The sequence below is a fragment of the Drosophila pseudoobscura genome, chromosome X (assembly GCF_009870125.1).
Source record: "Drosophila pseudoobscura strain MV-25-SWS-2005 chromosome X, UCI_Dpse_MV25, whole genome shotgun sequence".
NCBI lineage: Eukaryota > Metazoa > Arthropoda > Insecta > Diptera > Drosophilidae > Drosophila > Drosophila pseudoobscura.
This window is the reverse complement of record NC_046683.1, coordinates 54658083-54683895: the sequence shown is the minus strand read 5'-3', so window position 1 is coordinate 54683895 and position 25813 is coordinate 54658083. Positions and strand designations below refer to the sequence as shown.

General features: G+C 50.0%; 1 protein-coding gene across 6 annotated transcripts in view; it reads left to right on the top strand.

The window, feature by feature from the left end:
* Positions 1 to 25606, top strand: part of LOC6900857 (titin-like) — a 125617-nt gene extending 100011 nt beyond the window's left edge. For 2 of the 6 annotated variants that reach the window (XM_033385483.1, XM_033385488.1), the window contains 13 exons: positions 348 to 10427; positions 11601 to 16775; positions 17054 to 17095; positions 17608 to 17859; positions 18063 to 19031; positions 19124 to 20794; positions 20877 to 21018; positions 22106 to 23118; positions 23182 to 23487; positions 23701 to 23805; positions 23871 to 24065; positions 24144 to 24446; positions 24528 to 25606. In XM_033385483.1, the coding sequence (XP_033241374.1) occupies positions 348 to 10427; positions 11601 to 16775; positions 17054 to 17095; positions 17608 to 17859; positions 18063 to 19031; positions 19124 to 20794; positions 20877 to 21018; positions 22106 to 23118; positions 23182 to 23487; positions 23701 to 23805; positions 23871 to 24065; positions 24144 to 24446; positions 24528 to 24721 (20447 nt within the window). In that variant the 3' untranslated portion in view covers positions 24722 to 25606. Of the gene's footprint in view, positions 1 to 347; positions 10428 to 11600; positions 16776 to 17053; positions 17096 to 17607; positions 17860 to 18062; positions 19032 to 19123; positions 20795 to 20876; positions 21019 to 22105; positions 23119 to 23181; positions 23488 to 23604; positions 23632 to 23700; positions 23806 to 23870; positions 24066 to 24143; positions 24447 to 24527 lie in introns of all 6 variants that reach the window. The other 4 variants (XM_033385482.1, XM_033385484.1, XM_033385485.1 and 1 more) reach the window with 4 other exon arrangements.
* The last annotated feature ends 207 nt before the right edge of the window (positions 25607 to 25813 follow it).

Sequence of the window (25813 nt, the reverse complement as noted above, 5' to 3'; positions counted from 1 at the left end):
CACTCGTAACATTATACAAAACATAAAGACATGCAAACATGAGAAAACACTTCATAAATTCTCACAAAATATTTACTAACACTGCACTTTTCTGTACGTGACATCCAAAAATTCTGAAACCAAAAACGAAATTGCGTACATTTTCAATTGAAATGAAATCTCTAACCCACACACAAAGTAATTTTTTATTTTTGCAAGCGTATGGTATGTTTCCAAACACTAAACTTTGTTCCACACAAAGTTTGAAGGTGTTTTAAAGCATTATATAAAATGCAAATATAAGAGTGTACAAAACATTAGTCTAGCTCTAACACAAAAAAACACACATAATTCTTTCTCGAAAACAGACCAACAGAACAACAAAGAGTACACTATCACAGAACCCGAAGATGTTGTAAGTGCAGGAGACGACAAGAAGGAACCCAAACAGAAACAGAAACAGAAAAAGAAACCATCTACCAAGGCTCCCATTGAGGGGGAGACAATTGTTGAGGAGGAACAGGAGCAGGAGGAGTCTCCTACTTGGGAGACACTGACTGAGGAGGGTCCCACAGGGGAGACGGCACTGACAGAGGAGGGTCCTGGGGAAAAGACAGGGGTTAAGAAACGCAAACCAAAGAAATTAGTGGTCATAGAAGAGGGTAAGGTTGAGGAGAGTCCTACTGCTACTGGTGAGAAGAAAGACAAGCCCAAGAAAAAGAAGGTCGTTAAATCGAAACGGGATGAATTGGATGAGTACATACAGTTCCTCATCCATCAGGAGATACCCAAGACAGTCATTCAGGGATATCAGCGCACGGAAATGGAGCTCCCGCAAAGGGCTCGTCGTGATTCGTCCTTCAAGCAGCCCCAACCAATGAAGCTGACTCCCATGAAAATCGAGAAAATGGAATTTAAACGACCCAAAATGTTGGAAATCACCTCGGTGGCCGAATTCCCACAAATGCTGAAGCTGAAAACGCCCAAGCAACGCCCGGAGGTGGAGAAAAAGAAGAAGGCCGAAGCTTCCTTCAAGAACAAGAAACTCAAGAGTTGGATACGGTTCATACCGTACTCTCCGTACTGCTTCCCGTATGTCCTGACCGAGTTGGATACCCATCGGGAGAGTGGAGAACTCTCGCGCAATGTCGAAGAGGCCGAAGAGGTCCTGCGGCTGCGCCCCAAGAAGTTCAAACACCGCAAGCCCTCAAAGGCAGAGCTAGAGCAGCCCGATCTCGAGACCTTTGACTCTGAGGAGAGCCAACCTTCGGATGAGGAGCAACCTAAGCCCAAGTACAAGCGTGGAAAGAAGAAAACGGAGGAAATTCCTGAGGATATTCGAAAGCTAAAACTTGGCAAGGGCAAGATTCCACAGAATGTCGAAACCTTGGAAGAGGTTCACTTGAAACCCGTAAAAATCGAAGGCAAAGAAGAGGATATCGAAGAGAAACCTCAAAAGGTGGTCGAAGAGGAGGCTCCAAAGAAAAAGAAGTCCAAAAAGTCCGAGAAACCACAGGACACAATCCACTTTGAGCCCTTGGAGCTGACAGATTTCGAAAGAACTTCGGAACAACCTGAAGAATCGGATACATCTATCGTTGAAGACACTGAAACACTCGAAAAACCCAAGCACAAGCGAAAGAAGAAGGTTACACCTTCACCCGATACAATTCAGCACAAAATCACTCCAGGAAAGCCAAAGGACGTTGAAGAAACTCCCGAGGATGACCTAAAGCTGCGCTACCGTCAAGGCGAACGACCAGAGGATGTCCAGGAAGAAGTGAAACTTAAGCCTTTCTTCAAATATGAAGTTGTGGAACTACAACCAGAAGTCACACCCGAGGAAACAGCGGAATCGCCGAGGAAACCCATCAAAGAACCCAAGAAAAAGCGCAAGATTAAGGTGAAAACTGATCTTGAGGAAAACACCATTGAAATAGTGGAAGTTTCACCAAAAGATACTGATGAAAAGATCTATGAAATTACCATCACAAGTTCGGAAACAGATCAGGTTGATAGAAAACCCAAGAAAACACTCAAAAAGAAGGTCAAACGCATGAACCAAGAGGAACTTGAGGAATTTGTGGCCGAAATAAAGGAAGAACCTGAACAAAAGTTCTATGAAACTCGTACAGAAGACTTCTTTGAGGTAAAACTCACGGAACTACAGCCTGAGGCTCCTTCTGAGGAGCAACCCAAGAAGCGCAGAATCCTCCATGAAAAGGGTAATGAAACAGAGATCCTTGAAATCGTTGAAACGTTGCCTTCTGAAGGTGAAGAGCCGCTCTATGAAGTAACAATAACCTCTAGCGAAGCAAAGGAGGAGGAGAAGGTTATTCCTTCAAGAGAAAAGCCCAAGAAGAAAACCAAGAAAATGACAAAGGATGAACTCGATGCCTACATTCAGCAATTGATCAACGCAGAGATTCCCTTGACAGAGTTGGAGAAATACGAGAAAATCGATGTGGATGGCAAGCCAAAGAAGGCCAAGAAACAGAAACCAAAGCCTCAGGAACCCGTCTTCCCAGAGGGTGAAACGCTTCAGATCGGTGTCACGGAACACGAGCCTAAGGAAAAGCCAAAGGCCAAGAAACCCAAGGCCAAGAAAGTCATCAAGGAAGAGGAAACCCTTGAAACGGAGATAATTCCGGTCTACGATGAGTTCTTGATCAAGAAGATCGATTCGGAGCGGGCTCCACAGGAGGAGATCGAAGAGCCAGAAGAGGAAATCGTCCCGGAATTGGATGAAATAATTGCTGATCTACAGGAAACCCTACCCATAGTTGTCCTCGAGGAGGTAGTGGACACTGTGCCACTAGTCATTGAAGAACTCGACATCCAGGAAGAGAAAATCACTAAAAAGCGAAAGGTCAAGACCAGGAAGGGTTCCAAAGTGTACGAGATTGAAATCATTGAAACCGAGGCTCCCGAGGATATCCCCGAAGAGGCGAAGGTCATCGTGATAACCACAGAAACAACAGAAGATAGGACGGATGCTCCAGAGGAAGATAAGCCGGAGGCACCCAAGAAAACAGTGAAAAAGGTGAAGAAGGAAAAACTAAAGGAATACATCGTCAAGGTTGTGGAAGAGGCGCCTACAGAGCTGATTGCGGAGATATCCGAAGATTATACACCGGTTCCAGAGCGCGAGAAATCGCCAGAAGAGGACATTACCTCCTTTACCACGACTGTTGTTGAAGAGGAAGCCCTGCAAGAGGTTTCCCCAGAAGAGGAGAAACCAGAAGAAGTTCGAAGCCTTCCCAAGGATAAGAAAAAGAAATCTGAAAAGCAGAAAAAGGTGAAAATAACAGAAACGGAACCTGAAAGAACCCCAGAGGCATTAACCATCACAGAAGATACTGTATCTGTAACTGAATCAGAGGAAGCACCCCAAGCCGAATCATATTCTGTGGAAGTTAGGGACTCAACACCCAAGAAAATCAAGAAACCCGCCAAGAAACCAAAGGAAGAAGCCCCTAAGGAGCCCATATCTGAATTTACAATTCGGGTGGAAGAACTAGCACCCGAAACAATCATCGAAGAAACAGTCAATGAGGAGGGACAGACAGTGGAACGTGTGATCACCAAACGTAAGCTCAAAAAGAAGGCTGGACCCAAGGAATACCTCATTGAAGTGATTGAAACCTATGAAGAGAACAAAGCTGAGGCAGAAGTCGTAATACAAACCACAGAAATCACACCAGTCACGGAGGAACAACCCCAGGAGGAGCACAAGATAAAGATCGTCAAGAAAAAGAAGCCCAAGACCGAAAGTTTGGACAACTTTATCCAAGAACTGATCGAAGAGGATATTCCGAAGCCAAAACTGGAAGAATTCGAAGTCCGTGTATCGGAGTCTACGACATCGGAGGTGAAGAAACCCAAGAAAATCAAGAAACAACACAAGAAAACCACTCAGGTGGTGGATGGTGTGCCCACAACAGTCTATGAGGTTATCATCCAAGAGTTTGAGATCGATCATGAAGATCTCAAACCCGTTGAAGTGGTAGAGGAAAGCGATCACGAAGATGTCGAGGAAACTCCCACGGATCAGCAAGTAAAGGTCGTTGAAGAGAAGCCCAAGTCCAAGCCCAAGAAATCAGCGAAAATCAAGGTGCTGGAAGAGGAAAAGCCAGAACCCGTCATTCAAGACATCTCTGAAGTGGTGGAAGTCCGTGTCACCGAAGAGGACGGTGTTCCACAAAAGGTTGAAGTGCGAAAGAAGAAGGTTTCACGGAAACAGGGACCCAAAGAACAGATATTTGAGATCACCGAAACCATAACGAATGATGAACCTCTGGCGGAGGTTTCCATAGTGGAGATTACAGAGGAGGAACCCAAGGAGGATGTTCCAGAGATCACGGAGAAAAAACCCATCAAGAAACCGAAGAAGCTGAAACCCGAAGAAGTCAAGAATTATGTTGTTAATGTTCTTGAGGAATTGGTGCAACCCTACAAATTTGAGGAACCCGTCATTGAGGATCTTTCGGAAACAGTGGAGATCACTAAGGTCACCGAAGAAGATGGCACCGAAAAGAAGGTGGAAGTGAAGAAAAAGAAGGTCTCCAGGAAACAGGGACCCAAGGAACAGATCTTCGAGATCACAGAAACCAAAACGAACGATGAGCCTCTGGCAGAGGTAACCATCATCGAAGTAACCGAGAAAGAAAAGCCCAAGGAAGCTGTTCCCGAGATCAAAGAAACGAAGCCCATCAAAAAACCCAAGAAACTGAAGCCCGAAGAGGTCAAAAACTACATCATCAATGTTCTGGAAGAATACGTCGAGCCCTATAAGTTTGAGGAACTTCCCGAGGACGTTGAAAAGGTACAACCAGTGATTGAAGACATCTCCGAATCCGTGGAAATCGTCAAGGTGACCGAAGAGGATGGCACCGAAAAGAAGGTGGAAACGAAAAAGAAGAAGATCGTCAGGAAACAGGGACCCAAGGAACAGATCTTCGAGATCACCGAAACCAAAACGAATGATGAACCTCTGGCGGAGGTGACTATAGTCGAGATTATAGAAGAAGAAAAGCCGGAGGAAGTTGTTCCGGAGATCAAGGAGAAGAAACCCATCAAGAAACCCAAGAAACTGAAACCGGAAGATGTCAAGAATTATGTGATCAATGTCCTGGAAGAATTTGTAGAGCCCTACAAGTTTGAAGAGGTGATACAAGAACAACCCATTATTGAAGAACTTCCCGAAACTGTGCAGATTACACAAGTCACTGAAGAGGATGGTGTTCCAAAGAAGGTGGAGGTCCGGAAGAAGAAGGTTTCAAGGAAACAGGGACCCAATGAACAGGTCTTCGAGATCACCGAAACCATAACGAATGATGAACCTCTGGCTGAAGTTTCCATTGTGGAGATTACCGAAGAAGAGACCCCCAAGGAAGAAGTTCCGGAGATCAAGGAGAAAAAACCCATCAAGAAGCCGAAGAAACTTAAGCCCGAAGAAGTAAAGGATTATGTGATCAATGTCCTTGAAGAATTTGTGGAACCCTACAAATTTGAGGAACCCGTCATTGAGGACCTTTCGGAAACAGTGGAGATCACTAAGGTCACCGAAGAAGATGGCACCGAAAAGAAGGTGGAAGTGAAGAAAAAGAAGGTCTCCAGGAAACAGGGACCCAAGGAACAGATCTTCGAGATCACAGAAACCAAAACGAACGATGAGCCTCTGGCGGAGGTAACCATCATCGAAGTCACCGAGGAAGAAAAGCCCAAGGAAGCTGTTCCCGAGATCAAAGAAACGAAGCCCATCAAAAAACCCAAGAAACTGAAGCCCGAAGAGGTCAAAAACTACATCATCAATGTTCTGGAAGAATACGTCGAGCCCTATAAGTTTGAGGAATTCCCCGAGGACGTTGAAAGGGTACAACCAGTCATTGAAGACATTTCCGAATCCGTGGAAGTCGTTAAGGTAACCGAAGAGGATGGCACCGAAAAGAAGGTGGAAACGAAGAAGAAGAAGATCGTCAGGAAACAGGGACCCAAGGAACAGATCTTCGAGATCACCGAAACCAAAACGAATGATGAACCTTTGGCGGAGGTGACTATAGTCGAGATTATAGAAGAAGAAAAGCCGGAGGAAGTTGTTCCCGAGATCAAGGAGAAGAAACCCATCAAGAAACCCAAGAAACTGAAACCAGAAGAAGTTCAAAGCTACATCATCAACGTCCTGGAAGAATTTGTTGAACCACAGAGGTTTGAGGAGGAGGAAGTCGAATCCGATGTTCCCGAGGAAATTCCCGAACAAAAACCAAAAACTCCAAAGCCAAAGAAACCTTCAAAGAAACCCGTGGAGCAGCAGACAATCCGCATTGAGGAGTTGGCCCCCGAAACCGTCATCGAGGACATTGTCAACGAAAAGGGCGAGGAGGTCAAGCAGGTGAAGACCACAAAGAAACTCAAGAAGAAGGATGGCCCCAAGGAGTACATCATTGAGATCACGGAAACGTACCAGGAGAACAATCCCGAGGCCATCATAGAATTCACAACGACTGAAGTGCCCTCGGAGGAGGCCGCACCGAAGGACGTCGCGGAGGAGCAACCCCTGAAGATTGTTCAGAAGATCAAGAAAAAGAAACCCGTCAAGGACGATCTGGACAAGTACATCCAAGAGCTGATCGAACAGGAGATCACGAAAACGGAGCTGGAACAGTACGAGCCAACGGAGATGGATGACAAGCCCAAGAAGCCCAAGAAGAAGGTCAAGACGCATCACAAGAAAACTGTGGACGTGGTGGATGGTTTGCCTGTGACAATCCATGAATTCAATGTCGAGGAAATCGAACCAGAAGTGGAGGAACCGGAAGAGTTGGAGATCTTCCCAGAGGACGTGCAGGAGCTGCCACAGAAGCCAGAGGATTCTACAAAATATTTGGTCAACGTTGCCGATGAATTCTTGGAGGCCGTAAAACCCCTGGAAACTCCCGAGGAAAAACCGATACCGACAAAGAAGGAAAAGCCCCAAAAGAAGAAAAAGGACAAAAAGGAGGAGATCCCCGCTGTTCCTTTGGAGGAAATCGAACAAACTGTGGAGGTCGTCGAGCAGCCCGATGAAGAGGGCACCATCAAGGAGGTGACCATCAAAAAGCGAAAGGTTCTGCGCCGCAAGGGTTCCCAGGAGAAGGTCTTTGAGATCACAGAAACCACCAGCGAGGATCAGCCCATTGCGGAGGTGACAGTCACTGAAGTGACCGCCGATGAGGTGGAAATCACAGAGGAAGAGCCCAAGCCCGTAAAGAAGATCCTCAAGAAGCCGAAACAATTGAAAAAGGATGAAATCGAGGAGTATGTCATTAACGTTATTGAGGAATTCGTGGAACAGGCACCCATTGAAATCGTGGAAAGTGAGGCAGAAGAGATTATAGAGGAGAAACCCAAGAAAGCTAAGAAATCTCCCAAGAAATATACAGTCACAGAAACAGAAGAAGAGGCGGACTCGAAGGAACCTCAAGTACCAGAGGAGATATTTGTGGAAACTATGGAAATCCTCATTGAAAAGCCCGAGGAAACCCCTGCCTACACCATCGGTGTTACAGAGGAGACTTCCACAGACGAAAAGCCCAAACCAAAGACCAAGAAACCTTCGAAACCCAAGACTCAAAAGCAGCCCTCACAAGAGGAATCGCCAGAATATTTGGTCAAGGCCATATCCGATGAGCATATCCCCGAAGAAGTCTTCCCCGAACATACGACCATCGTCGTGGAGTCGGAGGAACCTTCGCCCTTGGCGGAACCATCCTTCCAGATCCAAGAACTCGAAACGGAGGCCGTGGAGCAGCAGATCACAGACGACAAGGGAGAAACCACCAAGCAGACGGTCACGAAGCGAAAGATCAAGAAGCAGGTGGGTCCCAAGGAGGAGATCATCGAAATTGTGGAGACCATGACGGAGGGGGACACACCCGAGTACGAGGTCATAGTGCACACCGAAGAGGTGGAGCCTCTGAAGGAGGACATTCCCCAGGAAGAGGCACCCAAAAAGGTCAGGAAAACAAAGAAGGTCCCCAAGGACGATCTCCACGATTATATTCAAAAACTCATCGAGCAGGATATACCAAAAACAGAGTTGGAAAAGTACGAAAAGATCGACTTGGATGAGCCGGTGAAAATGAAAAAGAAACCCGCCAAAAAGGTCAAGGTTCATGAGGAAAAACCCACCGAAAAACCCCAAGAATCCGAAGAAGAAACCCCCATACCCGAGGAAGAACAACCAACGGCAGAGGAGGCCAAGGAGGAGCCAAAACTAAAGATCACTGTGAGAGAATTTTCGCCGGAAAAGCCCGAAGAAAAGTCCTTTGAAATCGTAGTGCTCGAGGAAACGGTCGAGATTCAACAGGTGCCCGACGAAGAGGGTCAAGTCAGGGAAAAGGTCGTCAAAACAAAGAAAATCAAGCAGAAAAAGGGTCCCCAGGAGGTAGTTCATGACATTGTCGAGGTCACGGATGCAGACACAAATGAATCTGAGATCACAGTCACCACGACAACTCCCTCGGAGGAGACGGTAGATGTCGAGCCTGTGGTCAAGCAGAAACGTACGAAAAAGATCAAAAAGGATGATGTCGAGGACTTCATCAAGGCCGTGATTGAGGAGGAAACTCCGAAGCCCATCGAACCGGAGGCTGTTGTGGCTGTCGCAGAAGAAACGCCATCGGAGCCAACGCCAGAAAAGCCCAAAAAGAAGGCCAAGAAGGAGAAGCCGGCTGCTGTTGAAGAGGAAAAACCAGAACCAGAGGAAATCTCTGTCGTGGAAAGCGTGCCGGAGGATACTCCTCAGCCAGAAGAGGTCTTTACTGTGGAGGTTTCGATGCCGATCGTAGAAGAACCCGAACATGAGATCGATCAAACGGAAGAAACGCCGAAACCTGAAAAGAAAAAGAAACCAAAGGCAAAGGTCATCATTTCTGAGGAAGCACCAAAGGAAGAAGAACGCCCGGAGGAGCCTCTGGAAGTGACAGAAATCGAATCCGACGTTGAAAAACCTGACGATAAAATATTCAGCATTTCCGTCAAGGAGGAAACCGCTTCCCAGGACAAACCCCAAAAGAAAAAGCCATCCAAAAAGCCACAAGAAACCACCGAAGAAACTCCTCTCGATTCCTATCAAATTTCCATCAAGGAGAGCTCCGCAGAACCCCAGGAAGAAAAGCCCTTCACCATCGAGGTCATCGAAAGCGAAACGCAGGTCAAGGAGACCACAGATGCCGCCGGGGAGACCCACAAGGAGGTCACCACCAAGCGCAAGATCAAGCGACCCGATGGCGAGGGTCAAATCGAGATCATAGAAGTCCTGAGGGATGATCAGCCGGAAGCGGAAATCACAATTGTGGAATACGAGCCCGAGGCCCCCACCAAAGAGGATGAGAAACCCAAGGAACCCAAGAAGAAAACAAAGAAAGTCAAGAAGGACGACATCCACGACTACATACAAAAGCTCATCGACATGGAGACGCCCAAGACGGAGTTGGAGAAGTATGAGAAATTCGACTTTGAGCCGACTGTCAGGGACAAGCCCACGGAAAAGCCCATCGATGTGGTTGAGGAAGCCCCCGAGGGCAAACCAAAGAAGGACAAGAAACCGAAAGCCAAGCAAACGACGAAGGAAGCCTCGCCTGTGCCCGAAGAACTGGCCCAAGTGAAGATCCTCGAGGTAGAAGCTCCCGAAGAAGAGCCTCTTCTGCCGGTAAAGATTGTCGAGGTCCAGCCGGAGGAGGTTCAAATCCAAGAGATCGTCACGGAAGAGGGTAAACCCATTCAGGAAAAGACCACCAAGAGAGTCCTGAAGAAAAAGGGACCCAAGGAGGATACCACGTTCAAGATAACCACCATCGAAAGCGAGGATAATGATTCCGTGATGGTCATTGTGGATGAGGAGCCACAGCCAGAGGCAGTCGTTGTTCCCGTGGAAGAACAGCCCGAAGAAGAGGAACCGAAACCCAAGCCAAAGTCCAAGAAAACCGTCAAGAAGGTCAAGAAGGAGGAGCTAGATGATTATGTTAAGAAGTTGATAGAAGAGGAGACACCAAAAGAGGTAGAAAAAGAAGAGGCTCTTCCTCTTCCCGAGGAGGAAAAGGTACTTCCCGAGGAAGAGGACTCCCAGCCAGTAGAGGTAGGCCCCGAATCAACCAAACCCCAGACAAAGAAACCAAAGACCCAGAAGAAACCCAAGACAGAGACAGACGAACCCACTGAGCAGACATACGTGACGACTGTAGAGATACCCAAGGACGATGAGGAAGAGAGCACAACAACAACAACAACAACAAGCACACCGATACATGCACAAGAGGACACAGCCACTGCACAAATTACACCGCAAGAAGAGGCACCCACAGCAACAACAACAACAACAACAACAACAGCACAGAAAACAGTTAAACATAAACAGAAAACAAAACCAGAAACACACAAAGAAAGCCCTGAAACAGAAACAACAACAAGTAAGTCCGCTTTGGAGAAGCGCCCCCCCCCACACACACCTACAAAAAAAAAAAAAAAAAAAATCAAGTCCAAGAGAAAAAAAAAAGAAAAAAAAAATACCCCACCCCACGCCGACGCCGCCAAGCAGCAGCAAAAGCAAAAGCAAAAGCGGCATATTTTTGCTCCGTTCACTTCTGCGTGTTTTACTCTTTTCCTTTTCCTTTTCCTTATTCTTTCCGTGTCTGTTTCTCCGTTTTGTCTATGTCTATTGCTCCGTTTTTTGCTCCTTTTTTTCCATGACTTTTACTCCTCTTTTTTTCTATATATTTTTCGCTCCTTTTACGCTCCATTTTTTCAATGTACAATTTTTTTAAATGCTCTTTTACTCTCCTGTTTTTTCGCCCAATTCTTTTGCTGCTCTTTTTCTATGTCTCTTACTCCTTTTACGCTCCGTTATCTCTGTTATCTTTTTCCCTGTCTTTTGCTGCTCTTTTTGCTCCCTTTTTTCTGTGTCTATTGCTCCGTTTTTGCTCCTTTTGTGACTTTTGTCTTTTCGCGCCTGTCCGCCTATGTTTTTTTTTTAGTTCCTTTCGTTGAATACCACACCGCGTGTTGCGTCTTCCCTCTACCCCACAACAATTCTCTAAATTTCTATTCTTTCCTTGTCGCTGACGATCTTCTGAATCTCCTTTTCAGTTCGTTCCACTGGAAAGCCTTTTCCAAGCCCCCACCCTCCAACACAATAACCCGAATATTAATACCCTTTTCGCATGTGTGTTCCTAGATTCTAACCCGTTTCTTACGATCCACTTAACACCACCATAACGCCATCTTTCAGCTAATCCTCTGTACAAAATAGCCATCTTGCACCTACAAAATATCCCAAAATCCTTTGTAGAATATATGTATGCATAACCTTCATCTTTCAGCTAACACATCCTTAAATCCTTTGTACAAAATATGTTCAATCCTTCTGTAAATATATATACATATCTCTATCTGTATCTGTAAATATAGCCTTTCAAAAAATTATATGTCTTCTGTCCAAAGTTTCAACGATTTTTGCTTGCTTTCTGGCAAAAGCAATGCACGGTACCCAACCCCAATGGATCCTGGATCCTGGATCCTGGTTTATCCTTTTTGCGCCCCTTAAGATCACAATTTACTTAACTGTTGATGCATCTTCCACACAGGTGAAGCGACAGAGGTACACAAGGACTATCAAATCAGCATCATTCACGAGGAGCCCATCGTCGAGGAGGAGGAACAGCCCGAGAAGATCCACGAGATACGAGTCATCGATGAGATCGCAGAGATCGAGGAATCGCAGCCCATCATCGAGGAGGTGGAGGAAGAGGAGGAGCAGCCCATAGCCGAGGACCAGCCCGAGGATGTCAGCAAGCCCAAGGCCAAAAAGAAGAAGATCATCAAAAAGAAAACCGATGATCACGATGAGATCATCCGCAAGTTACTGGAGCAGGAAATCGAGAAAACGGAGCTCGAAAAGTACGAAAAGATCGATTTCGATCTGCCCAAGAAACTGAAACCGGAGTTCGCCAATCTCGAGCCCATGAAAATCGAGCGAAAGGATCAGAAGCCCACCAAAGTGCAGATTGTGGAGGCGGCAGAGGTCCCGAAACAGGTCAAACTGAAGCCAGGAAAACGCAAGGAGAAACCCACCGAAGAGCAGTCCGTACAGCTGCCCAAATTCCGGCTCAAGGCCCGCATGGTCATGGTCGAGTATCCTCCGGCTCCATTGATACCCAAGCTGACCGAGATTGGTGCGATAAAGGACAATGGAGAGCTTTCGCGCAACATCGAGGAGGCCGAAGAGGCCCTCAAGTTCAAGAAACCAAAGACCAAGAAGATCAAAAAGATCAAGGACGACCTGGAGAAGGTCGAGCTCGAGAAGTACGAGAAGTATGTCAGCAGCGAGGAGGAGCCCGAGGAGCAGAAGCCCTACCAGAAGCCCGAAAAGACGCCCAAGCCCGAGGAGAAGCAAGAAGAAGTGAAAATAAAGCTCGGAAAGGGCAAGAAAAAGCCCAAGGAGGAGGAACAGCCAGAGAATGTCACCCTCAAGAAGATCCCACAGAAGCCCCAGGAGGTCGAAGAGGAAGTGGAGCTCCAGCGAAAGCCCAAGGAAGTCGTTGTGATCGAGGAACAGCCCAAGGAGCCCAAGGAAGGACACTTTGTGGTGCCGCCCTTCGAGCCCGTGGACTTTGAGCCTTCGGAGTACGTGCCCGAGGAACTGGAGCCCATTGAGCATCCGGAGAAGCCCGATAAACAGAAGAAGCCCACGAAAACCAAGTACAAGCCCAAGGACAAGTCGAAGCCAGAGCCGGAGACAATCATCTCAGAGATTGTCCCGGGCGTGCCCAAGGAGGAGGAGGAGGTACCCGAACAGCAGGTGAAGTTCCGCATTCCCGAAAGCGAAGCTCCAGAGGAAACAGACTCTCAAGTCAAACTGAAACCAGTGCCAAAGGTCCGTGAGCCTGAGGCACCCGTGGAGGCAGCCATCGTCCAGGCAAAGGTCGAGGAACCCAAAGCGGAGGAGATCCCAGAGACTCCCCAAGAGGAAGCGAGGAAACCAAAGAAACCCAAGGCCAAGAAGATCCAACCAAAGGAGGAGGAGGTCTCCGAGGAAGTCCCACAGGAGTTTGAGATCTCTCTGAAGGAGGAAGAGGCACCCGAGGAGGTTCCCATTGAAGAAGAAAAGCCCAAGGAGGTGAAGGTCAAGCAAAAGAAACCCAAAGAGGCCCCGGTCGCCCAAGTGGAGGTTAAGGAGGAGGCACCGCAGCCCGAAGAAGTCCCCGAGGACATACCCGTGGAGTACAAGATCACGACCACAGTCCTGGAGCCCGAAGAGGCCCCCAAGGAGCACAAGGTGCGAGTCATCGACTTCGATGAGCGCCACGAGACCACCGAAGAAGTCATCGAAGAAAAGGTTGTGACGCGCCGCAAGAAGCCAAAGCCACAGCAGCCCGAAGAGTACGAGGTGACGCTCCAAGAGCCCCAGGTCGAGGAACCAGAGGTTGAAGAGGTCACCGCAGAGGTCACAATTCCCGTGGAGAAACCCGTCGAGGAAGCAGAGCAGTTTGAGGTTGAACTGAAGCTTACGGAGCCCACACCCGAGGAACCTCTGCCCCAGGAGGTCACCGTCAAGGAAAAGTCCAAGAAGAAACCCAAGAAAGAGGTGAAGGAGGAAGAGATTGTGGTCGTAGAAGAAGAAAAGATACAACCAGTCGAAGAGGAGGAAGTCGTGGTGGAGGAGAAGCCCCAAGAAAAGAAAAAGACCAAGAAACCCAAGGAATACGAATTCAGTGTCACAGAAACGGAGGCACCCGTCGAGGAAAAGCCCGTGGAAGTGATCGAAGAAGCTCCCAAGGTAGAGGAGGAGAAGCCCGAGGAACAGGTTATCGAGTCCTTCGATTCATATGAAATCAGCGTCAAGGAAACGGAGGCTGAAAAGGTCACTGCCATCGAAGAACAGCCCGAGGAGGAAGCTCCAGCCGAGGCCGTCTTCAAGCGGAAGCCCAAACCAAAGCCCGAGGCAGTGGAGGCCGAATTTGTGCTGACAGAACCCAAGAAAACGGAGGAAATCCATGTGGAAACCGAAATCAAACAGAAGAAAACCAAAAAGCCAAAGAAACCCGAGGAGGCAGCCGCTGAATTGGAGATCAAGGTTGTGGAAACGGAGGCAGCCCCCGAGGTTCCCGAAGAAGTGCCCGAGGAAATCAAACCGGAAATTGTGGAAAAGCAGGAAATAATCGTGGAGGAAAAACCACAAGAGTTCACTGTACGCATTTCCGAAACGGAACCCGCAGAAAAGCCCGTGGAGGAGCCTCAAGGCGAGGCACAGTTCACGGTCAAGAAACGCAAGCAATCGGTGACCTTCGCCGATGAGCCGGCCACAGAGATAATCCTCAAGGAGCCCAAGCCCATCGAAGAGGTCACCGAGGAGGCCCAAATCAAGACCAAGAAGCCCAAGAAGAAGGTCAAGGAAGTGGCGGCGGAGGAGCTAAAGATTCAAATCACAGAGGAAATCCCCGAGGAGGCGCCCATCATCGAAGAAGTCGAGGAAGTGGTCACAGAAATCAAGGAAGTCGTGGCTCCAAAGGTGGAGGACAAGACCTACAGGATCGGCGTCACGGAAACGGAAGCTCCCGAGAAGCCTGTGGAAGAGATTCCCCAGGAGGAGGAGGTCGTACCCGAACCAATTGTGGAAGAACCCGAGCCCCAAGTCTACGAAGAGCACAAGGTAAAGGTCATTGAAGAGACCCCACGGGAAATAGTGGAGGAGTCCATCGAGGAAGAGGTCAAGGTGATTCGCAAGAAGAAGCCCAAGCCAGAGGTCAAGGAGGAGCCCGAAGCGGCCGTCTCGATCCCGGCGCCAAAGCCCGTCGAAGAGGTCGAGGCTGTTTCCAGCATCACCATCGTCCCCGAACAACCCACCGAAGAGGAGGCCGCCGAACTCAAGATCACCATCATCGAAGAGCAGGCCCCCGAAGTGGAGCTCGTCCAAGAGATTGAGGAAATCGAGGAGACGCCCGTCCCCACCGTGGAGGAGCTGCCCGAGGAGCAGGTCACGCTGCAGAAGAAGAAAAAGAAGACCCCCGTAGCTGTCCCCGAAGTGGTGGAAGAGCCCGAGGCAGAGTTTGTGCTGAAGCCCAAGAAGCCCGTGGAAGAGGTCTCCGAGGAGGCCAAGATCAAAAAGAAGCCCAAGAAGGCGGCTCCAGTCGAAGAGGCTGCCGCCGAGCTCAAGGTAACCATCACAGAGGAGGTGCCCGCAGAGCCAGAGCTGGTCCAGGAAATCGTTGAGGAGATCGAGGAGGTCCCAGAAGAAAAGCCTCAAGAGGTACCCGAAGAAAAACCCAAGGAGTACACCATTGGCATCACGGAGACCCAGCCAGAGATCGAAGAGGTACAACCAGAGGCGCCCAAGGAGGAAGAGGTGCGTCTGCCCAAGAAAAAACCCAAGGCACCCGAAGTCGTGGAGGAACCCGAGGCTGAGGTCACCCTAAAACCCAAGCCAAAGGTCGAGGAGGTCCAGGAAGAGGCAAAGATTGTCAAGAAAAAGCCCAAGAAGCCCGTCGAAGAGGTCGCCGCCGAAGAACTCACCGTCAAGATCGAAGAGGAGGTCATCCCCGAACCGATTGTCGAAGAAGAAATCGTCGAGGAGGTGCAAGTGAAGAAAAAGAAGGCTCCCAAGGCGGAACCCGTCCCCGAGGACATTGTGGATGCTGCCGTGATCAAACTGAAGAAACCCGAACCTGTCGAACCGGAAGAAGTGGTTGCTGAAGTCACACTGAAGCCCAAGGCCCCCGAGGAGATCCAGGAAGAGGAATTCTCTGTGGATGTCAAGCTGCCAAAGGAGAAGATCGTCACCGAAGAGACCTCCGATCAAACGGTGCAACTCAAGAAGAAGAAGAAGCCACAGAAACCCGTGGAGGAGGCCGCCGATGAGTTGCAGCTGCAACAGACCGTCGTCGAGGAGAGGCCCGTGGAAATCGAAGAGGAGGAAATCGTCGAAGAGGCCGTCATTGTGCGCCGCAAGCCCAAGAAACCCTTCGAACCCTCTGTGGAGGAGCACGAGGAAACCGAGTTCAGTCTCTCGTTCAAGAAGCCCCACACGATCAACGAGGGCGTCGAAGAGACCGGCACTGTCCTGAAGAAACGCCCCGCGAAGCCGCAAACCCTGGACGAGGCTGCCGCCGAGCTGTCCATCCAACGCCAGGAAGAGGAGTACGAGGAGGGCGAAGACATCGAAGAGTTTGTCGTCAGCGCCAGGGCCAAGAAGAAGCCACTGCAAATCACCGAAGAGGACGAGGAGGCCTACACCGTGAAGAAGCAGCTGCGCCGGAAGAAGGTGGACATTCCAGAGTACGGGGAAACGGAGAACGTGACCTTCCGTGCGAGAAGCACAAAGACCAAGGAGGATGTCGACCAGGAGTTCAACATTGCCCTCGACTCCTACGCGGAGGAGGAGGTCTCCATGTCTGGCAAGATCAAGATCAAGAAACCCATCAAGAAGACCTACAACGAGGCCGCCGACGAGGCAAAGATCAAGATCATGCAGGACTACGACGATGGCCAGGAGCAAGTCATCGAAGAAATACGCGACGACGAGGACACCATCGATGAGGTCGAGGAGCCCGAAGAGTACATGGTGGAGGAGCTGCCGCCGGATGAGGTCGACTTCAAGCTGAAGCCCAAGAAGCAGCCAAAGCCCAGCTACTCCGTTCAGGACGAGGAGGAGGAACAGTTCCTGATTGGCATCCGGCAGCCCAAGCGGGACTCCATCACCTACGATGAGGATTCGCTGACGTTCAAAAAGAAGCGAAAGGTTATCCAACAACTCTACAATGAAGGTAAGTCGGGCTCCCCCTCTAGAGGTCTAGAGCGAGGAATCTAATGCTTTATTCAATCTGAAAACAAACAAAAAACATATACATTCTGCTTATATGATATCACAGCGTGTGGCAAGGTAAAATGTTTACCCGACAAAAGTATTTGTGTGTCAGTAGCTAATGCATAACCACCCCACACCCCACACCCCACCCACCCATTTATTGTTGCAACAAAAATAAAAACCTCTGGAACTTTTCGCTGGAATGAAAATTAACATTGTTTTTCTCTTTCGGTACAGATGGAGCCTCGCTGAATATCACCAGGGAAATGAATGTCGAAGGTATGTTCCATGGCCAATGTTTCACTTTATCAATGTTCTTTTATCATTGTTCCATTGTCCCAGTCCCAATTGTAATGAAAGAAAGAGGTTTCAACGCAAATGTTTCATTACCAATGTTCCATTATCAAGGCTCATGTTCCTTTGCCAATGTTTCAATTCAAAAATCACTGTTCCATTGGCAATTCGCAGAATACTCCTCCAATGATAAATTTACCACAAAATTTCACTCAATTTTTCTTGAAAAAGTCTTATTAAATCTTTTTCTTGAATATTTTCAACAATTCGAATACATTAAGCCCTAGAAACACCCGTGGCGTATGGTCCATGTTCGTATTTTACGAAATAAATGTGCCTAATCGCCTATGGGAAATTTCTACATCGAGTTTTTGAATGATTCTTTTCATTTATGGAGAAATTTCTTTGAATATTCTCTTTCGTTTATGGGAATCTGAGTACACCTTTTCCCCCAAAAGTACCCTCCACTTACGTTCCACTCTTTGCGCACCTTTTAGAATCGGAAAATCCCAATATCATGTATTCGATATGCAACTACATTGCCGACAACGATGAGGCCATCAATCTGGTGGAAGGTGAAAAGGTCACCGTGGTGGGACGCCACAGCTCCGAGTGGTGGTACGTGAAGAAGAGCATCACCGAGGAGGAGGGCTGGGTGCCAGCCCAGTACCTGATGGAGCCCGAGGAGTATGCACAGTATGTGCAGAACAAGCTCCACGAGAAGATCGACAAGCTGCCGGTCTTTGAACGTAAGTTGATTCTTCTTTCGAATCCTCTATAAAGATTGAAGAACCATGAACCGGGAGAACAGCTTAGGCTCTCCCGCTGCGTTCTCCAATCTTTGATCCAACTAAAACCACTGTGAGAGTACTGTTGCTGTCCTCGTTTATTGTTTCACTAACAAACCGATGATCGTTGTTCTGTTTTTCTGTGATTCTGTGAATCTGTTAAGGCCCGGGACCCGAAGACAAGCCCGTTGCCCCGCGTTTCATTGAGAAACTGCAGCCCATCCACACGCCCGACGGCTACACGGTGCAGTTCGAGTGCAAGGTCGAGGGCAGCCCTCGGCCGCAGATCGCCTGGTTCCGCGAGACGGCCATCATCAAGCCCTCGCAGGATTTCCAGATCTTCTACGATGACGATAACGTCGCCACTCTGATCATTCGCGAGGTGTTCCCCGAGGACGCTGGCAAATTCACGTGCGTGGCCAAGAATGCCGCCGGTTTCACGTCCAGCACCACGGAATTGATTGTCGAGAGTCCCCTGTCGGACCACGGCTCAGACGCCACTGCCCTGTCGCGCCGCAGCATGTCCCGTGAGTCCTCACTGGCCGACATTCTGGAGGGCATACCGCCCACCTTCTCGAAGAAGCCGAAGGCGCAGTATGTCGACGAGAGCACGAACGTGATTCTCGAGTGCCGTTTGGTGGCTGTGCCAGAGCCCGACATTGTCTGGACCTTCAACGGGGAGGACATCGACGAGGAGGAGATCAAGAACATTCGAGTCGTCACCGAATCGGACATGCACATGTACTGCAGCGTGGTGCACATCACCAAGGTGAAGAAGTCGCAGGAGGGCGTCTACGAGGTGATTGCCACCAATCGCGAGGGCGAGGCACGTCTGCCCATCACCCTCAAGGTGCGCACCAGCCAGAAGGAGGCGCCCCAGATCCTCGAGCCACTGCGCAACATGGTCATACGCGAGGGCGAGAGCGTTGTCCTGTCCACCCACATCGTGGGCAATCCCCCGCCGAAGGTCACGTGGTACAAGGACGGTAAGCCCGTTAAGAACGCCAAGTCCGACAAGGATGTGCACACCCTGACGCTGATCACCCCCAAGAAGTCCGAAAAGGGCGAGTACACGGTAAAGGCGGTCAATCCCTTGGGCAGTGTGGAAACCACTGCCAATCTGACGATCGAAGGTAGGTTTTGTTCCGTGTCTTACAGCATAGAAGGATGTGTCTTTCCCTGCGGAAAATTCTCTAATTTGTGGCTGCTTCTCTCCATCCCGCAGAACCCACCAGTGGAAATGCAGAGCCGCCGCTGTTTGTGGAGCGTTTCGAGGAGCAAAATGTCCCGCAAAAGGGGGAGATACGTCTGCCCGCCAAGGTCTCGGGCAATCCCGTGCCCGAGGTCCAGTGGCTGTTCAACAACGCCCCCCTGTTCCCCAGCGAACGCATCCAGCAGATCTACGATGGCGAAACGATCGAACTGATCATCAAGGATGCCAATCCGGAGACCGATTCCGGGGACTACAAGTGCATTGCCAGCAATCCCATTGGCAAGACATCGCATGGCGCCCGCGTGATCGTGGAGGTCGACGAGGTCACGTTCACGAAGAAATTAAAGAAAACCATCACCATCGAGGAGGTGCAATCGTTGACGCTCGAGTGCGAGACCTCCCACGTCGTCACCACCAAGTGGTTCTTCAACGGCAAAGAGCTCTCCGGCATGGACCACCGAGTGGTCGTCGAGGACGGCAAAACGCACAAGCTGGTCATCCGGAACACCAATCTGCGGGACTCCGGCACGTACGTGTGCAAGGTGAAGAAGCAGGAGACCACCTCCACCGTGGAGGTCCTTCAGCGCAAGCCCGACTTCATCAAGGTCCTCGAGGACTACGAGGTGACCGAAAAGGACACGGCCATTCTGGACGTCGAACTGACCACGGAGGCCACCGAGGTCACCTGGTTCAAGGACGGCGAGAAGATCACGATCGAAAACAAGAATGTGGAATTCATCAAGGACGGCAAGTCGCGTCGTCTGGTCATCCGCGACACGACCATCCACGACGAGGGTGAGTACACCTGCAAAATCGAGGGCCACGAGTGCTCCTGTGAGCTCACGGTCATCGAGCTGCCGCCCGAGATCATCCATCCCCTGGAGGATGTCTCCGTCACGAAGGGAGAGAACGCCATCTTCGAGCTGGAGCTCAGCAAGGGCGACGCCCTGGTCAAGTGGTTCAAAAACGGCAAGGAGCTGGTGTTCAACGACCGCGTTCAACTGGCCATCGACGGCAAGAAGCAGGCCCTGCGCATAGTCAAGGCCAGGCCAGAGGATGCCGGCGAGTATTCCATCCAAGTGGGCGAGCAAACCTCCAAGGCCACTCTGACAGTGGAGGAGCCACTGGTGGACTTTGTCGTCCGCCTGCCAGACGTCACCTTGGCCACGAAGACCACCGATGCCGAGTTCACGGTGGAGCTGTCGCAGCCCGATGTGGAGGTCACTTGGTTCAAGAAGGGTAAGCCCATCAAACCCAATCCCAAGCATGAGGTATTCGTCGAGGGCACTGTCCGGCGCCTGGTCATCCACGAGGCCGACGACGAGGATGCCGGCGAGATCAGCTGTGTGGCCGAGAACGTCACCAGCAGCACAAAGCTGTGCGTTGAGGAGCTCAAGCTGCCGCCCGTCATTACCTCTGACAAGGAGCAGACCCTCAAGGTGAAGGAGAACGAGGATGCCACCTTCACTGTCAAGTACACGGGCGGTGCCCCCCAGCCGGAGGCCGTTTGGACCACCCGGAATGTTGTCATACCCAAGTCAAAGCGCGTTACTCCATCGATTGATGAACAGTGTGCCACCCTGACCCTGCGAAAGGTTGTCGACGATGACGAGGGCGAGTACACGGTGAAGCTGGTGAATCCCGTGGGCGAGGCAGAGGCCAGCCTACATTTGGTTATAATGCGTAAGTACAACAGCTGCCACTGCCACTAACTGTGGCAAGACCCAAATCATAATTAAAATAATCCTATCCTTTCCTTCGGCAGGCAAACCCACGGCACCTGGCACTCCGCAGCCACTGGAGGTGATGCATGACTCCATTACGCTGTACTGGAAGGCACCCGAGGATGATGGAAAGTCCGAAATAATTGAATACATTCTCGAATACCATGATGTTAAGGAAGAAAAGTAAGTAGCCCCCCGCCCTGGCACTCAAAAAGGCCCCCCCTTCTGCGGGTGGGATTATATCGAAGATGACAGCCTGCGACAAGAACATCTTCCACTGTTTCTGGCCAATTTATTGAGCCTATAAATGGTTATGTCCATTAAAATTTCATTTGTAAAGAAAGTATCGCCCGAACGATAGCATGGGAGAGCTTTGCCTCTGGCACACTCAATACATTTATCGCATGCGAGATCTGTCCAATGAAAAAAGAAATCAGAAATAGAAAAAAAACCCAAGCACATCGCGGTCTCGTTTCTTTACCTGACACCCCGTGCACCCTTTTGCAACTGCCTTCTGACAACAAAAACAAATACAAGACAAAAGCAAATGAGCAAAAACTTCAACCAGACCAGCGTCCATTTGTTGTTGCTGAGGCGCTTATCGCTTTGCAGATTATTTCTCGAGCACAAAAACAACATAAAGCAGACAAAAAAAAAATGCAATACAAATTGCCTTGCAAATCTGTGTGTAAGCGAGAGAGAGAGAGAGAGAAAACAAGTAGCCGATCTCCCAAGCAGAAGAACCCGACACTGGCCGGCAGTGAACGAAGCAAAAACGAGGGGAAACCGCTACGACCGCCACCGCAGCACTGCAGCAGAAAGAGTGTGTGAGAGAGGGACAGAGAGAGAGAGGGAGATTGAGCAAGCGCGTGGAAGGGGTAGGCGTAGCCACTGCAAAATTGATTTATGCATTCTGGCTATAATAATGATCCGATCTGAATCAGATTCGGCAAACTGGTAGATACGGTTATTCTCTAACATTCTGCGTTTTTAGTTTTCTCGTATTCGGAGAGTAAATCTCGTTGCTGTAGCTATTATAGTCCCTGAGTTCTACGCGCTCATCGGGATCGACTCGGTTATTGATCCTGTCCTTTATGGTGTCCGAAATGCTACTTTCTGGATGGTACACACATCCACATACCCCCTATATTCTCTTTGAGGCCCACGCACTGTCCTTTGAGGCAAAAACATAATCGAAAGGTTTCGCCCTTCTTGTTGTTTCTTCCACAAGAAAAAGATCCCGATTCAAACTCCTTTTTTGTGCTTGCAGATGGACTGAAATACGTAAAATCAAGGATACCACGTACACCATCTCGAAGCTGAAGATCGACACCGAATACGTGTTCCGTTCGATAGCCGTGAACGAGGTGGGACCCTCCCCGCCATCGCCGCTGTCGCCGCCCATTCGCCTGGTGCCGAAGGTCGAAACCGAGGCGCCCAGTGTGCGCGAACCCCTGCAGGACCTGTGCTCGGAGCTCGACAAGGAGGTCACGCTGTCCTGCGTGTTTGGCGGCATTCCAGAGCCAAGGGTCGTGTGGAAGAGGAACGGACAGGTGTTCGAGTCGTCGAGCAGCCTGCGCTACGAGAACCGTGTGGCCAAATATACTATCGAAAAGACAACAATTGAGACTGAAGCCACGTACACGTGTGTGGCTAGCAACGAGAGGGGCTCCGTGGAGACCTCCTGTAGACTGAAGCTGCAGCAGAGGCCCGTCGTCGAGGTGGAGGACAAGTATCTGCAGCAGAAGCTCCGCACAGGCAGCACTCTCACCATTCCAGCAACGGTGCGCGGCTATCCCCGGCCCACGGTCGCCTGGCACAAGGACTCCGTCGAGCAGACAGAACAGACGTCCATTGAGACCACGGAGACCACGTCCACGTATTCCGTGAAGAAACTGAGCCGCGAACACTCTGGCAAGTACAAGGTGACGGCCACGAACGAGTCGGGCTCCTCGTATGTCGAGTGCACGGTCCAGGTGATCGACAAGCCCAGCCGGCCGCAGTCCCTGGAGATCAAGGACGTGAAGAAGGACTCGATCATCCTGGAGTGGACACCGCCGGTGGACGATGGCGGTCTGGACATCCAGAAGTACACGCTCGAGAAGTGCGACGTCCAGAACAACGTCTGGATGAAGGTGTCCGACTTTGACAAGGACATTCACTCGTATGCCATCCAAAAGCTGTCCATGAACTCGCAATACATGTTCCGTGTGGTGGCCGCCAATCCCATCGGAGAGTCGGAGCCCACGGAATCGGAGACCGTGACGATAACCAAGAAGTTTGGTAAGCAGATCATCAAACACCTATCTAATGGGTCTATAAATTCTGTATCTTGATTACCCCCAGAAAAACCCTCGCCCCCGCGCGGCCCCACCAATGTCTCGGGCATGAACGACACCTCCTTTACCCTGGCCTGGGAGCCATCCGAGAGCGATGGTGGCTCCAAGATCCTCGAGTACATTGTGGAGATCAGGGAAGAGACTGAAACCGTCTACCGTTCGGTGGGCGTTACCCTGGGCACTGTCACCAACATCCATGTGGAGCAGGTGCTGCGCACGAAGGGCTACTTCTTCAGGATCTACGCCCGCAACGAGGCGGGCACCAGCGAGGCCTACGAGACCACAGAAAAGATCCTCGTGGGTCGTAAAATAAGTGAGTTTTTCCCGCTCAAAGCCCAAGCTTTTCCTTATGCTTATTGCTTCTGGCTTTTGCTTTTCTTCAAACAAAAACACAAACGCTTCTAATGCTTTGCTGCCACTTCTAACACAGCTAATGAAAACGATCCTGGTACGATGGGTAGGTGGAAAACCATAGCCCCGAGGAGTAGGGGGAAAACCTTAATCGTTCTTTCTGTTTTGCCCGCAGCCCCGCCATCGCCTCCACAGAATCTGCGAGCCCCAGACGTGACGAGCCGCAGCGTGACCCTCGATTGGGAGATTCCAGCGCGCAACGGTGGTTCCGAAATCACAGGTAAACCCTGGATAGAGCTGTGGAAAAAAGGGCCCGCATAAAACTCTCTCCTGCTTACCCCACAGGTTACTGCGTGGAGAAACGCTCCTCGACGTCGACGACCTGGACGAAGGTCATAACCCTAGATGCACATCAGCTGCACTACACGATCGACAATCTGAAGGAGAAATGCGAATACTGGTTCCGTGTCTCGGCTGAGAACGAGATGGGCCTGGGTGCCCCGGCCGTCACCGAGAGCATATCCCTCAAGACACATGCCAGTAAGACTCCCAGGAAGCCCTCCTCCCTCGAGGTCGTCTCTTTAACGTGAAATCCCTTCTTGTTTCCCCTTTCCGCAGCCGTTCCGTCGCCGCCGACTGCCCCCCTGGAGGCGCGTGTCCTAGCCGCCAACGCTCACATATTCGAATGGGGTATACCCGAGTCAGATGGTGGTGCGCCACTGCTCGGCTACCACATTGCCATACGCGACATGAAGAAGACCATGTGGATAGAGGTGGGTCGTGTGCCGGCCGGTGTGCAGCGGTTCCAGATCCGGGACCTGCAGGAGAACCACGAGTACATGATACGGATATTCGCCAAGAACGAGATCGGTCTGAGCGAACCTCTCGAATCGGAGGAGCCCTACAAGGTCATGACAGCAGGTAGGCATCAACAGAAGGGGATTTGCCCTCCAGGCAGAAGGCCGGAAGAGATCATTCCCCCGTTTTTCCTCCGTTTTGCAGGCCATGAAAGCCTGCCCGACGAGCCACGCACTGAGATGAGCACTTGCAACACCTCGTCGTGGCTGAGGGACCACAACATGGACGCCGATATCCATTCGTATGCCCGCGGCAGGCTCCTGCAACGCGACGAGTACTTCTTCAGGCTGTGGGCGCAGATCCCCAGCAGCAGCAAAAAGAAGAAGAGCCTCAAATAAGTCAATCATCAAGAGAGAAAAACAACAACAAAAACAAAAAAACGACAAACGAATGAAAAACTTTAGTCATAGTTTAAGCATATTTTCCCCCTACCCCCCACGCCCCTTTCCTTTGATTTTTCTAGCTTTTTGTACTTTTGAATGAATGATGTACAGATTGGTGTAATGATTGATTGATTGATTGATCGATAGATCCCATTGTGCCAGCGATGCCCACACAGATGGGGAGGGGGGGAGTGCGGGCTCCACTCGAACGGAAAGTGCGAGCGAAGAAATGTATCTGGATGAACGAGTGGGCGTCCCCTCCCCGCCCCGCGTGTGGGCGTGGCTCCGATGGGATGCCATTGCACGATCTACATATATGAAGAGTTCTAATCCTTAGAGTTTTTGATTTTATGATTTTATTTTTGTAAGCTGTGATAAATCGTATCCAAAAAAAAGAAAAACAAAATCGAAAGAGTCAAACGAAAAACAGAAAAAAATACATAAATGCCTGCCACACACACACACACACACACACACAAAAGATACGAGACTCCATTTTTGTGGGTGGCATCGGGCCGCAGAGGCCAGAGAGTGTGGCACCGAAATGTTTAATCCCCAAAACACCATCCAACGACGAATCCCTCCCCCCCCCCCCTCCCCCACCCGGAAAATAATTCAAAATATCCCAGAACAAATGGTGCAACATTCGAGGGATATGTTGAATCATCTTCTGGGGGGGGCGGGGCGGCTGCGAGTATTCGGTTCTGTGCCACCTCGCTGACGCCTGTTGCCCTTGCCCCCGTGGATACCCTCGGATACTAGTGGCAAAATGGATATTTATGGCACACACACACACACACACACACACACACAGACAAACTCGTATGTCCTTAAAGTTATGGAAAAACCATATATGAAATAAATAAATAAATGAAATACTTTATAAAATGTATAAACAATTCATGAATTTCTCAAGTGCTGCCTGCCTGCCTGCCTGCCCCCTCAAGTGTGGTGGCTTGTGGCAAGTTTCGGGTTACTGTGGTACCCCCCCCCCCCCACCGCCCACCACCTCCCGAAAAATCAACTAATTAATTCATTAGAAGAGTC